The 12152-nt window shown below is 41.1% G+C and overlaps 1 protein-coding gene across 1 annotated transcript in view; it reads right to left on the bottom strand.

Moving 5' to 3' along the window:
- The window catches only part of CD36 (CD36 molecule (CD36 blood group)), a 538852-nt gene that overhangs the window by 265066 nt on the left and 261634 nt on the right, over positions 1 to 12152 (bottom strand). Inside the window, exon 5 of the mRNA XM_078674174.1 lies at positions 1713 to 1804. Coding sequence (XP_078530300.1) covers positions 1713 to 1804 — 92 coding nt within the window. The remainder of the gene's footprint in view (positions 1 to 1712; positions 1805 to 12152) is intronic.

Genomic DNA, 12152 nt, shown 5'->3' with positions numbered 1-12152 from the left:
GCCTACTTTTGGGGTGACTTATATGTAGTAAAAAGGCATAGGTTTAGGCCTGGCAAAATAGCAATTTAAAACTGCACACACAGGCTACAGTGGTAGGAAGGGGGGGTTCCTCTGCTAAGGTGGAAAAACGTCGCTCACTCCCTTTAAGAACTGAAAAAAACGAAAAATAAAATAATAATAGCGCTCTGTTATTATCATTTTATTTTTCCGTGCTGAGGCAGTTTTGTGGGGCAGGGCTGGGCAGTGCAGGGGGAAGTAGTGGTGGGCACCCTCCTAAGTGTGCATTCATGTTCGACCGACAGTCTCTGGCCGGCCAAACAGTCATGTGCACTTTGCATGTTCTCCACCCAGGCTGCATTACAGCCTGCGTGGAGAACATGCCCAGGCTCCCATTCGCTGCCTGAGCACAGTACCACAGCACTCAGACCAACCACAACGCTGCATTGCAGCATTGTTATTGGCTTATGGGAGACTGGATTCTTCTTGTTTCCTTTTCGCACAGAAGCCAGGAAGAGGACGGAGAGGATGGAAGAGAGGCACTGAGTGTTTTTTAACCACTTCCTCACTACTGCTTCCAAGGAGTAGACGCCACTGATTACAGGCCTGAGACATGCTAAAAAGGCTACTCAAGTGGGTGTCACAATTAGTGCTGCAGGCGTAATAGCATTTATTTTTCAGACCCCTATGTACTTACAGTACCATTTTACAAGGGACTTACAAGTAAACTAAATGTGCCAATTGGGTGTAAGCCAATTTTATCATGTTTAGAGGAGAGAGCAAAAACACTTTGGCATTAGTTAGCAGCCCTACAACACAAAGAAAATGGGTTCAATACACAGGAGAATGAAGGCAAGCAATGCTTTTTTGTAGTCAAAATGGTTTCGACTATGAAAGGAATCAGAGAGGGAACTAGTTGTCCCTGCATGTTTCAGTTCATATGAAAAGGTGAAGGCGTTAAGATGAACTGGGGAGTATGACTGCACCAGTGGCCTTGAACTTCTAAAAGTATGTGCTTTAAATGCCTATTTGCAAAGTTGTTTCTCCATTGTTCTAAAGGTCTTCAAATTGTACAATCTGATCCCTAAAGTCCTCAGCTAAATTGTACTTCTCCACTTTTGAATTGCTTGTCCCTCATATTGTACGGTGTGTGCTTTGCCTGTAAAGTTACATGAGCATGATTTTTGACTTCCATACACTGGAGCATGGGGTGATGAAGACTACCATACAGAAACTGCGTAAGGCAGGGAAGAGTTTCTTGGCAAGACTTACTGTATGAAAATATATTGATGTTTATTTAATTTAGAATGAAAAAAACCATAACTCTATGTTATTAATTCACAGAGAACCCCAAACAAAATTGATCCTTGAGCCTAAGGGTGGGATTAGGAGATGAGTAGTAACTAAAGAAAACCTGCTTTTTCAAGGATGGTGTTATTTGTTGTAAAATATTTGAGTAACTGCCATAAGAATTACCACTGCCATACTATTCCTCTGGTTGGAGATAATTCAGCTGGTGCATACACCAATGCATTTCTTCTCCAATACAGAATTCATCATTTTTTTCCATAAAATGTCAGATCTACAATTACCCTCCAATTCTAAATCGGTACCCCAAATGCTGATAAAAATATTGGGTCCATTACTTCCTTATTTCATCCTTGCAAACATCAATGAAACACCATTTAACACAATAACAATAAAAGAGTGCTTACCTGCTTCCCTGATATTCCTTTATAATTGCTGTCTTCTCTATGGTATCCTTTCCATTGTAGACAGTGTATGGACCTTCAAATGTTCCATTAAACTACAAAAAAAGAATATGATAAAGTAAGACTATCACATTAAAAAGAAAAAATGGCTAAGTGAAATATAAGCTTTGGAGAAGTGCTTCAGTTTATTAATGTATATGTGTGCAAACAAATGTGTATATAAGTAATAAAATAACAACTTCAAAAAATCCCATTGGAAACAGGCTCAGAACACATGGTGATACCTTTGCCAATGCAGCCATTGCATTCTGCACTGTTCAAGATAGTTTGAGGGAATTGCTGTACATTCTTGACAGATCTTAAACTGTGCCCTGTAAGACCCACTATATCCTAATTGTACTGCACAATCCACCAAGGAACCCCGTAATCGATCCAGACATCAATAACTATTCATAAGGGGCCATATGTGAGTTTAGGCCTCATGCACATTATATGGAATCCAGGCACGTGTCCAGCTGTTAAAAAAAACACGCAAGTGCTAACTCCAATGCGCTTGCATTTCATGGCAAAGTTGTTCATAGTGAGCTTGCTAATGTGAAACTGAACATTTTGATGAGGGAGAAATTAGATTAGGAATCCATGATGATCCATCCTCATTTCTTCTTCATTTTGTAGAATCTACCATCTGACCCATTCAAACAAGTACTAGTACCAGCAACCTTACAAATGTCTAGGCTCAATAACTGATACTACTACAGATCAAGACAACACTTAGGGCCAGATGTATAAAGGCCTTTTTCCTTTCTTAACAGCCTAAATCGACATTTCTGAACGTTAAGAAATGCAAAACAGTCTTTTCCTATGTACAAAGGCCTTTAGGGAGTAACAAAAAACGATTTCTACTGAGTAGAAATCCCATTTTTCGATTCACTAAATAGGAAATAGCAAATAGAGAATTCTTGTTTCCGATTTCTTGGCGCTTGTACAAAGTATTTCCTAAAAGCAAGATGAGCATTTAGGAAATGCAATTACCATCAACTTTGAATCAAATTCTTTTTCAAAAGGCACCCCAAGATGCTTTTTTTTAAAGTGCAATAGAGCCCACACATACCCCTAGGGCATATGTGTGCTCTAAATGTGCAACACTAGTTTTGGGTTGCCTTATGGGGAGCCTTATGCCCATAGCCATTCTTGGTTTAGCATTTCCTAAATAGCAATTTCCTAATTGGTAATCGCTTTTTAGGAAATGCAAAACCGGCCCTTTGGTACGAATGGCATGGGATTTCCTAATTGCGATTTCTTACAGAGAAGGAATCACTATTAGGAAATCGGTAATTTCATACATATCATTTTGCATTTCCTAAATAACTATTCCTATGGAGTTGCATTTTCGTATATCTGGTACCTACGTTCTTACTATCCAAAAGTTTTGATTATTCTACTGAATACAACACTCGTAGGATTAACAGCCACCTTAATAGTATCTATGGTCAATTATAGCTGCTAACATAGTTTAACCTTTGCTGCAATCAAGATTTTCTGAAGATAAATGATTTTGAATCACCAGATCTATCACTGGTAATGTTCTTTCAGATATGATCAAGTAACTTAGGTCATTTACAAGTGCTACCTGATGTCAGACAAAAATCCTTCTCAGTAACAGTGAGTGGTCCTTGGGGTCAGACAAAAATACTTTTCTGTAGCAAGTTGCCACACCTTAGGTCATTATTAGAGGGACTTGGAGTCAAACACAAATCCTTTTCTGTAGCAGTACTTTAGGTCCAGGGAGTCAGGCAAAATCTTTCCTAAAGTGCAATGCTGTACATTAGGCTGTTGCTAGAGGTCCGAGAAGCCAGACGTTTGCCCTTGTTGTAAACAGGCTGCAGCACCTTCGGTCAATACTAGCGCTCTATGTAGTCAGAAACCAGTCCTTTCTGTAGCTGTTATTAGCGGTCCCCGGAGTCGAGACATAGGTACTTGCTGTAACTAGGCTGCAGTACTATCCTATGCAGTTACCCGAGGTCCCACAGGGGTCCCCCTTTGCCCCTTCAATCTTCAGACACCAAAGAATTATGTATACAGAAGGTGCCCTTGAATTGATTTTTAAGAAGTGGAAACACATTGGCAACAAGGTAAACAGCAAGAATGAGTGCTGGTGCCCAAAACTCTGCTCATAAGCCATAGGCCGGTGCAATTAAATGTAAATCTACTTCAAGCCTCTTAATTCACAACCAGACACTCCCTGCCCTTTATCTCGTTCCTGCAGGTTCTTACTTTCTCCCTTCGTGCCGGGTTTTCGAAATTTCTCTTTCTGCGTCTTTCTGCTTTGTGTATTTCCCCCCCCCTCTTTTCCCAGTAAAGGTTCGATGCAGAAAAAAGTGGCAGTCACAAAAAAATGAGTGCTGGTGGCCTCCTCTGGTAACCATCGGCTCAGTGTAGGCACCGGAATTGCTAACAGTCCTTGGACTGGCAGTCAATGGCAGACTATTTCCCCAGGTTAGTATGAACATGAACGCACTTCAATTATGATCTAGATGCTCAGTACAGGGCCAGTAGGTGTACCGCCTTGTGCTGCAGGTACTCAGTACAGAGACATGTGCAAGGAGGCCCAGCCAGGGGCTCGGTCCAGAGACACGGACAAAAGTATCGTGTGTTACTGCTGCTCAGTATGAAGCAAGAGGAAGACAAGGGTAAAGAAGGCAGGGAGAGAAAGTAAGAAGATAGAGACTATGCTGTAGGCAGGGAGTAAGATGGAAAGCCAGGAGGAGGAAGATGGGAGCAGAAGGGAAAAGGGGATTGCAAGGAAAGAGAGCAGAACACGAGGAGTGAGGAAGTGAGAACAAGAGAGAAAGTGAGGGCACCAATAGCACAGGCACCAGAAGCATTGTATTAATGCATCTGACCAATGACTCCTCAGACAAAGCCCAAAACGGATTCCTAAAATATGTGGAATTGGACAGAAAACCCTCAGAGTTTTTTTTCAAGAAGTATGTGTTAGCTATAGAATAGCACAGTAACAGGGAACATATGGGGCCTCATTTATGAGGCCGTGCGTCACTTTTATGCCGCCGGTGCGTCACTTTTTGTGACGCTCCAGCAGCGTGAATAATGTGCCTTGTTGCACCATAGTTACAAAGTGACGCATCTAGGTAGATGCGTCACTTTGTAAACCCCTGCGCCACATTATACCTGCGCCAGGTATAATGTATGCAAGGGGTGCGTATTGACGCAAGGAAGGGTCGTAGAAGTGACGCAGTGAAATCTATGAGATTTCACTGCGTCACTTTTAGGACACCGTTGCGTCAAAATCTTGCGCCTGCCTCACAGCAGGCGTAAGACTGACGCAGGCCCTTTCACATGGGGCTTGTCCCATGTGAAAGGGAGCATTGCTGGAGTTGCGTCACTTTTGTGACACACTCCAGCAATGCGTCACTTTTGCGCTTACAGATAGGTCAGAAATACTGACGCATCTGTAACTCCTTGCGACATGATGCGTCATACATTAAATATGACGCATCCTTGGTGTTGCAAGGAGTGCGCAGTGAAAAGTGACGCATCGCTGTTTTCACGCAGCGATGCGTCACTTTTCATAAATGAGGCCCATGGAGTTTAGACTTAGGGCCTTATTACAAGTAAGGTGTGCAGACCTCTTTGAAGCCAACTACAAAATTGAGCTTTAATCTAAACTAAGACCTGTTACTTGTATCATTTTTTTAAAAACTAGTAGCTGCACTTTCCGCTGGTCCACAGAGTGATACTGGAGACCACAATTGCCAAGGAAGAAACCCAACAAACCATAAAATCCTCGAGAAAAAAATGATGCCTTGGGACTAGATAGCTTTATAAGTAGATTTTTAAAAAACAATACCTCTTATTGAAATCTCTACAATCACATAATTGAACAAGATAAGGTTATTCCCAAAATGGGGGACGTTGAAATTCCTGTCATACTGAAACCAGGCCCAGACCCTCAATAATGCTCCTCTTACAGGCCTATTGCCCTTTCTAATGTTGATGTCAAGACTTTTACAAAATCTTAGCAGACAGGCTTGATAATATTCTCAGTCTGATTAGTGCCAATCAATCCAGTTTCATTGCTTGCAGACAAACCCGTGATACCTGCACCTGGTTGAAAAACAAAGAAATTAAGATTCCTGTGATACCTTTGTCTTTGGATGCTGGAAAGTCTTTCAACATGGTAGCCATGTCCTTTTAACACATATATATATTGCCTCATTGAACACAGTCTACTTCTCATTTCTCATTGAAGAGAGGCACATGTAAGGGCTGCTAATGTTCCTTTTACTTTTCATAGTAAGTATAGAACCATTTGCAGAACACATCCAAAAAGCAAACATGAATTATATGATACTTTTTGGCCCAAATGATTATAAAATCTCCCTCTCCACAGATTGCGTACTTCTAACATTAGGGGACCATTAGTCATCCCTGCCCAATGAATAGCCACCTTGAAAAAATTCAAGGCAGTTTCTGGCAAAATTAAACAGAGATTTCATAAATTCTAAATTTGACAGTTCTAACCTATAAATTCCTTTTGTGATGGACTAATAGATATATTAAGTACGAAGGTATTAAAATAATGGCATAGACACATCAATTATACAGAGCAAACTTCCCCATCTTCTCTAGGCATTCAAGAATGATCTTACTTCTTGACTAGACTGTTCCTGTCCTGAACATGAAGCCTAAACTCAATTCAAATTTACATCCTTCCTACAGTTCTCTATTTTTAGCACTCCCATTTCTAGTAGACAGGGAATTCTTCACTAGCATAGGTAATATAGCTCAGAAAATTACATGGAGAAGAGCTAATCCCAGGAGGCCCTTATGTCTTTTAGAATACATTAAAAATAAGGGAGATTTGTCCATTTCTATTTTTCATACAGATGTTGCAGTGCAGTTATGGTTTATAACTGAATGGTTCAAAATTGAGACAGATAAACTATATGCATCCATGGAGCATACAACGAGGCACGGCCAAATAAAAACACATATTTCTCGACACTAATTAGCACCAACATAATGGTTTGGGATTCAATGAAGAGAAATTAGGCCTTACTTCTTTCTCTTTCCCACTGACACCAGTTCACTTTAATGAGACATTCACACACACATTATTTTCAGGTGTCTTTGACAAATGCAGGAAGAGGAGATGCTGATGCTAGCCAATATGTTTTAAGGTTCCAGCATTAAATCCTTTAATCAGTGCAAGCAGCAATTTGGTCTGGAGAGATGGAGACCTCACTACGTTCAAATGCATCATTGGGTCTTACACCCGCTTATTAGTGGTGGGGCAACTAGAGAACGATTGTTGAGAAAATGATTGGGAAACTGATAGGTAGGTCGAAAGAGGATAAATTCTAAAGTGTACCTGGTACAGGTGGAAGCAGCACCAAGAGAAGAATGGTCTCACATGAAACACTGGGAGTCACACTTAAGGAGAGCATCCCTGCCCGCCTCCCCCTGTCGAGAATGGAAAATACTAAATAGAGATATTCATAAAACCTCATCAGTTTGAAAAGTCGAGGGTTGCATAATCATACATCAAAGAAATACATATCAAGTGGGGGCAAACCGGGGGACATTCAATCAAGTAGTCAAAATCTCCATAAATGATTAATGTCCATGAAAATATGTAGAATAATCATCCTCAGGTATAATTCCAAAGCGTGCTACATGACAGCTTTCCATCAAAATCATAATGCATTGTAATGTTCTATTAATCTGCAAGAAAGTACGAATGGAAAAATAAACCATACCTGACACACGTTTTACGGAGTATTAGGTTCCTCAGGGCATTTGAAACAATCACCAGATCATCATTGGAAGTTCTGTGTTATTTTGAGAATTAAAATCTGATATCCACAACAATAATAATTTCTTTACTATTTTGGCTTTGCTTTGACTTAACCAAGATAAAAGAAGATCCTATCATGATTTTTAGAAGAATTTCTGAGTTAGTGATCCCATGACAAGGATAAGCAATCCCATGATAAAGCGAAAGCATTCCATAATGGAGGGACGTTCAGGCTACCCGTTCTTGCTGTCTTGTCAACTGATGTCTGGTTCATAGTTTTGAACAGATGAAGCCTGGCAATCAGGAATGTAAACAGACCGATAAGAACCCACTTGTCTTAGCAAGGGTAGGCCAGGGAGTTTAGGTTGAAATGTATCAAACAGTTAAAGTGACATGAAATGCCATATGCTGAAGCCTCAGTGTGTGTGCTTGCTTGAGGTGCCAACCAGAGACGTGCACAGCTGATCACTGGCTATATGAGGAATCTATTTAGTAAAAACGTATAATTGCAAAACTATATATGGATGCATCTAAAAAATGTGTTGTGTGGTGAAAGTAATGGAGAATTTCATGAAAATGTCCTTCTTGCCTGGGACTACCATGTGAAGTATGGAGTGTCATGGCAAGAAGAATGTCGAATGGCCTCACATTCGCAGAAAAAACTCCTTCGCATGTTGCCATTGTTGTTCGATTGTTTAAAACTAGCACTTGTCTTGGGGAGTTGGTTCTAATTTAAAGAAACTAACAGATTGCCAAACAGGCCACCATGACCTGGCAACTCTTCTGGCAATTTTGTTTTCAACAAAAGTGTTCCCAGTGTGTCAAGAAGAGCACTTTGGCAACCATTTTCCTCCAGTGCAGCTGAGAACTCTAAATAGTGAGGACTTCTGACTGGCTACCAAGGTCTGAATGATGACATATGATTCTAGCACACTCGCCCACAGTCATATCCCCAAAGCAAGAGAAAATCATTTAAGGAATAGGCCAGCTACCATATAAAGTGCATAATCCATAAATTAAATATAACTCTTGGGACACAGTCTACCCTCTACCAATGTGTGATTTGTGGAAGGAAATGATTAAGGGTGTAGAGTGCTTAGCTAGTGGAGTTTCAGTGGTCGTGATAGATTCTGGGGTATTAGAGCCCTAGCCTGGGGATACCTGGGAATTTAGGGTGGATAGTGAGTACTGATTCCTAAGGTAGCAGGTGTGCTAGGGACATATTATGAATCTGGGGTGTCGTTTATTGTAATGCATTGAGTGCTTAGGAAAGACTGTGGGGGTTAAAACAAATGTGTGGCTGTGGGAAAGACATGGGAGTGTCTGCACAAGGCTGCTCAATTGCAGAAGGTTGGAAACACTCATTTACTGCAGTCTACACATACGAGTTCAGTCAACGCTCTTACCAGGCTGACATTGCAACTGCTCCACACATTTGAGGAGCCCCCGAATACAGCACAAGTTAGTAACAAGACAGCGAAAGTGCAGACCTATTAGGTGAAAGTGCTGACCTAGTAGGTGAATGTAGTAAATAACTCCAATGATAGAGTAAGTAGAGTTTGAAGGGTTCTTTATTTGAGTTAAGGAGTAGAACAAGAGCGGACCCTTCACTGCAGCAGCAACCAGTAAACTGCCACAGAATAGAATATTAGAACATAACAAGACACAGAATACAGAATATAGAATACAACATAAGTAGGTTCCACAAAGGCTAGAGAGATAACTTGCAATGTACTACACATCTTCTCCCTTTCTTTTTTTTTTATCCCCCCCAAAAAAATAACAATTTAACAGATAAAATCTTGCAAATAGGCATGTGGTCGACGAGACCTTGCAGAACGTGTAGACTGTAAATCATTAAGAACAGGAGCACAAAGGAGCAGGAGCATCCCCACCCCGAGAATTATTGATCTCTCTGTGAGGTAAAGACTCAACAGGAGTATGAGCGGCTAACAAATAACAACTGGTAGAAGAAGGAGGAACATCACCATCATTTGAAGGAGAGGAAAGAGCATTGCCTGCAGTAACAGACTTCATTCTCTTGTAAAGAGCTACCCTCCTAAAGTTTCAACACTCTCCGTTGTTAAGAATGACACAATGATTAAGTACTTTTTTAACTTTGAAAGGTCCCTTGAATTTTGACAAACCCCTTTGTACTCTTTAAGTTTTGACCTTGACCAAGTCTCCAACCAAGAAGGGAGAACAATCAAGTGCAACATTAGAGGGAATAACATCACCCTGTTGAGATTGTAAAGTGACAACATGTCTCATCCATGAAGGAAACAACTTCAAAACAGGATCACGTCCCCTCATCAATTTAAAAGGAGATTGATGTCCATGTGCCAAAGGGGTTGTCCGATAGGCCCACAACATTTCACTAACCATGTTTCTCACAATACCCCCATTGCTGGAAGCCATTTGAATAATACCTTTCACAACCTTGTTGGCTCTCTCACATACTGCGTTGCCTTGGAGATTATATAGGGATGTACGATGGTGTGAAATGCCACACTCCTTTAAAAATACCTGCATATCCCTAGAGGTGAGTTGAGTCCCGTTGTCAGTGATGATGAACGGAAGGTGAACCCTCATCTTTAAAAAGATTCCCTAGGAATCTAATCGTATTACCTGTCGTAATGTCATTAGTAAAATGCACAACTAACCACTTCGAAAAAACATCCACAACAACCACAGCAAACCTGTTCCTCTCATTAAGTTCCCCAATTGGACCAATGAAGTCAAGACAAATAGTGTGCCATGGTAAGTCAGGACTTTGTATATGTGCATCAGAAACGGATTTGGGTCCTGTCTTCAACCGTTTCTCACCTTCCCTGCACAAGAAACAATTCTCTACCCATTCTACTACCTGGGCATCAATAGCAGGCCACCAAAAGTGATCCTTAATGCGACGTTGTGTAAGAGTTTGTCCCATGTGGCCCTCATGTGCTAATGCTAACACTTTATTCCTCAGACCAAATGGAGGTATGAATTTCTCTCCTTTGAACAAGATGTTATTCACCACTGAAAGTTCATCTAAAACCTTGATAAAGGGCCTGACCGAAATGGAAACTGAACTCTCACGCCTAGGGCCTAACTTGATGAGTTTAACTACTTCCTGTAGAGTAAGGTCAGCAGATATTTCCTTCAACCAGTCACAAGCCGAAAAAACTCCCTCACCAACGAAGACAGCATCCTCAACAGATGCAACAGCCACATCGTCAATATCCAGAGATGACTCCGAGGCATGGAAAGTACGCCAATCTGAAGACAACCTAGAGAGGCAATCTGCTTGTATGTTTTTCCATCCCTGGATATATTCGACTGAGTACTGGAATTCTTGAAGTCTGGCAGCTAGTTTCATAAGCCTCGCAGAACCCTTACCTGCGCCTCCCGGAGAAAGAACTTTGATAGGAGGCTTATGGTCTGTTCTTATAATGAATTTCATCCCCCACAGATATGTGCGAAAATACTCAACAGCCCAAGAAGCAGCTAATGCCTCTCTTTCGATGACAAAATAGTTTTTCTCGGACTCAGTGAGAGTCCTTGAGGCAAAAGCAATGGTAACCCCAGAAGTGCCCTTGATCTGTGAGAGCATAGCCCCTAAACCTGTCACATTAGCGTCTACTGTGACAATTGACTTATTGTGAACATCGAACGGAGACAAAACCTTAGCATTACATATCTCATTCTTGATGTTGTCGAAACACTCCTGCTGTTGAACGCCCCAAGTAAAGCTAACGCCACGTTTAAGCAATGACCTGATACAAACAGTCTTATCAGAATTTTTTTTGACAAACTTCGAATAGTATTCGATAAGTCCCATAAAGGAACGTAGTTGGTCCTTATCGACTGGCTGAGGGGCAGAACGAATAGCCTCACATAAATCCCTTTTTGGTTTGATATCCAAAGCAGTGATGGTGTAACGCAAATAGTCCACCTGATCCACTGAGAACAAACACTTATCTCTACGCAAGGTAGGACCAGAATCAGACATCTTGTCAAGAACAAATCTGAGTGTGGAATTATGTTGATCCGCAGTTTGGCCATAAATCAATATGTCATCCTGGAAATAAACAACATTTTGTACCCCCTCAAAAATGCTAGAGACCATCCGCTGGAAAACGCTGGCAGCAGAATTAAGGCCAAACGGGAGTCGTGTGAATTGGAAGGTGCCCCATGGAGTGATGAAAGCTGTTAAAGCTTTTGCATCTTTATGTAGATCAATCTGGTGGTAAGCGCTTCTAAGGTCAAGTTTTGAAAAAAACCTAGCACCCTTGAGTGTAGTGACAAGTTCTGTGATGTTGGGAAAGGGAAAGGTGTCAGCCACAACACATTGATTCAGAGACCTAAGGTCCACACAGAAGCGGAGCTTACCATCAGATTTTTTCGTGACGACAATTGGCGAAACCCAAGGAGATGCCTCCACAGGTTCTATCACACCAGAAATCAACATGTCATCAACAAGACGTTTCACTTCATCCCTGTTGACAATGGGTATTCACCTTACTTTATGTTGCACAGGAATTGAATCTTTTTCAAAATGATCTTATGGGAATAACCTTTGAGACGACCCAAGCTCTCACCAAAGACATGTTCAAATTTTGAAATGATCGAATGTAATTCGT

Source organism: Lissotriton helveticus, chromosome 1_1 (genome assembly GCF_964261635.1).
Source record: "Lissotriton helveticus chromosome 1_1, aLisHel1.1, whole genome shotgun sequence".
Lineage (NCBI taxonomy): Eukaryota > Metazoa > Chordata > Amphibia > Caudata > Salamandridae > Lissotriton > Lissotriton helveticus.
This window is presented reverse-complemented; position numbering and strand designations above follow the sequence as displayed.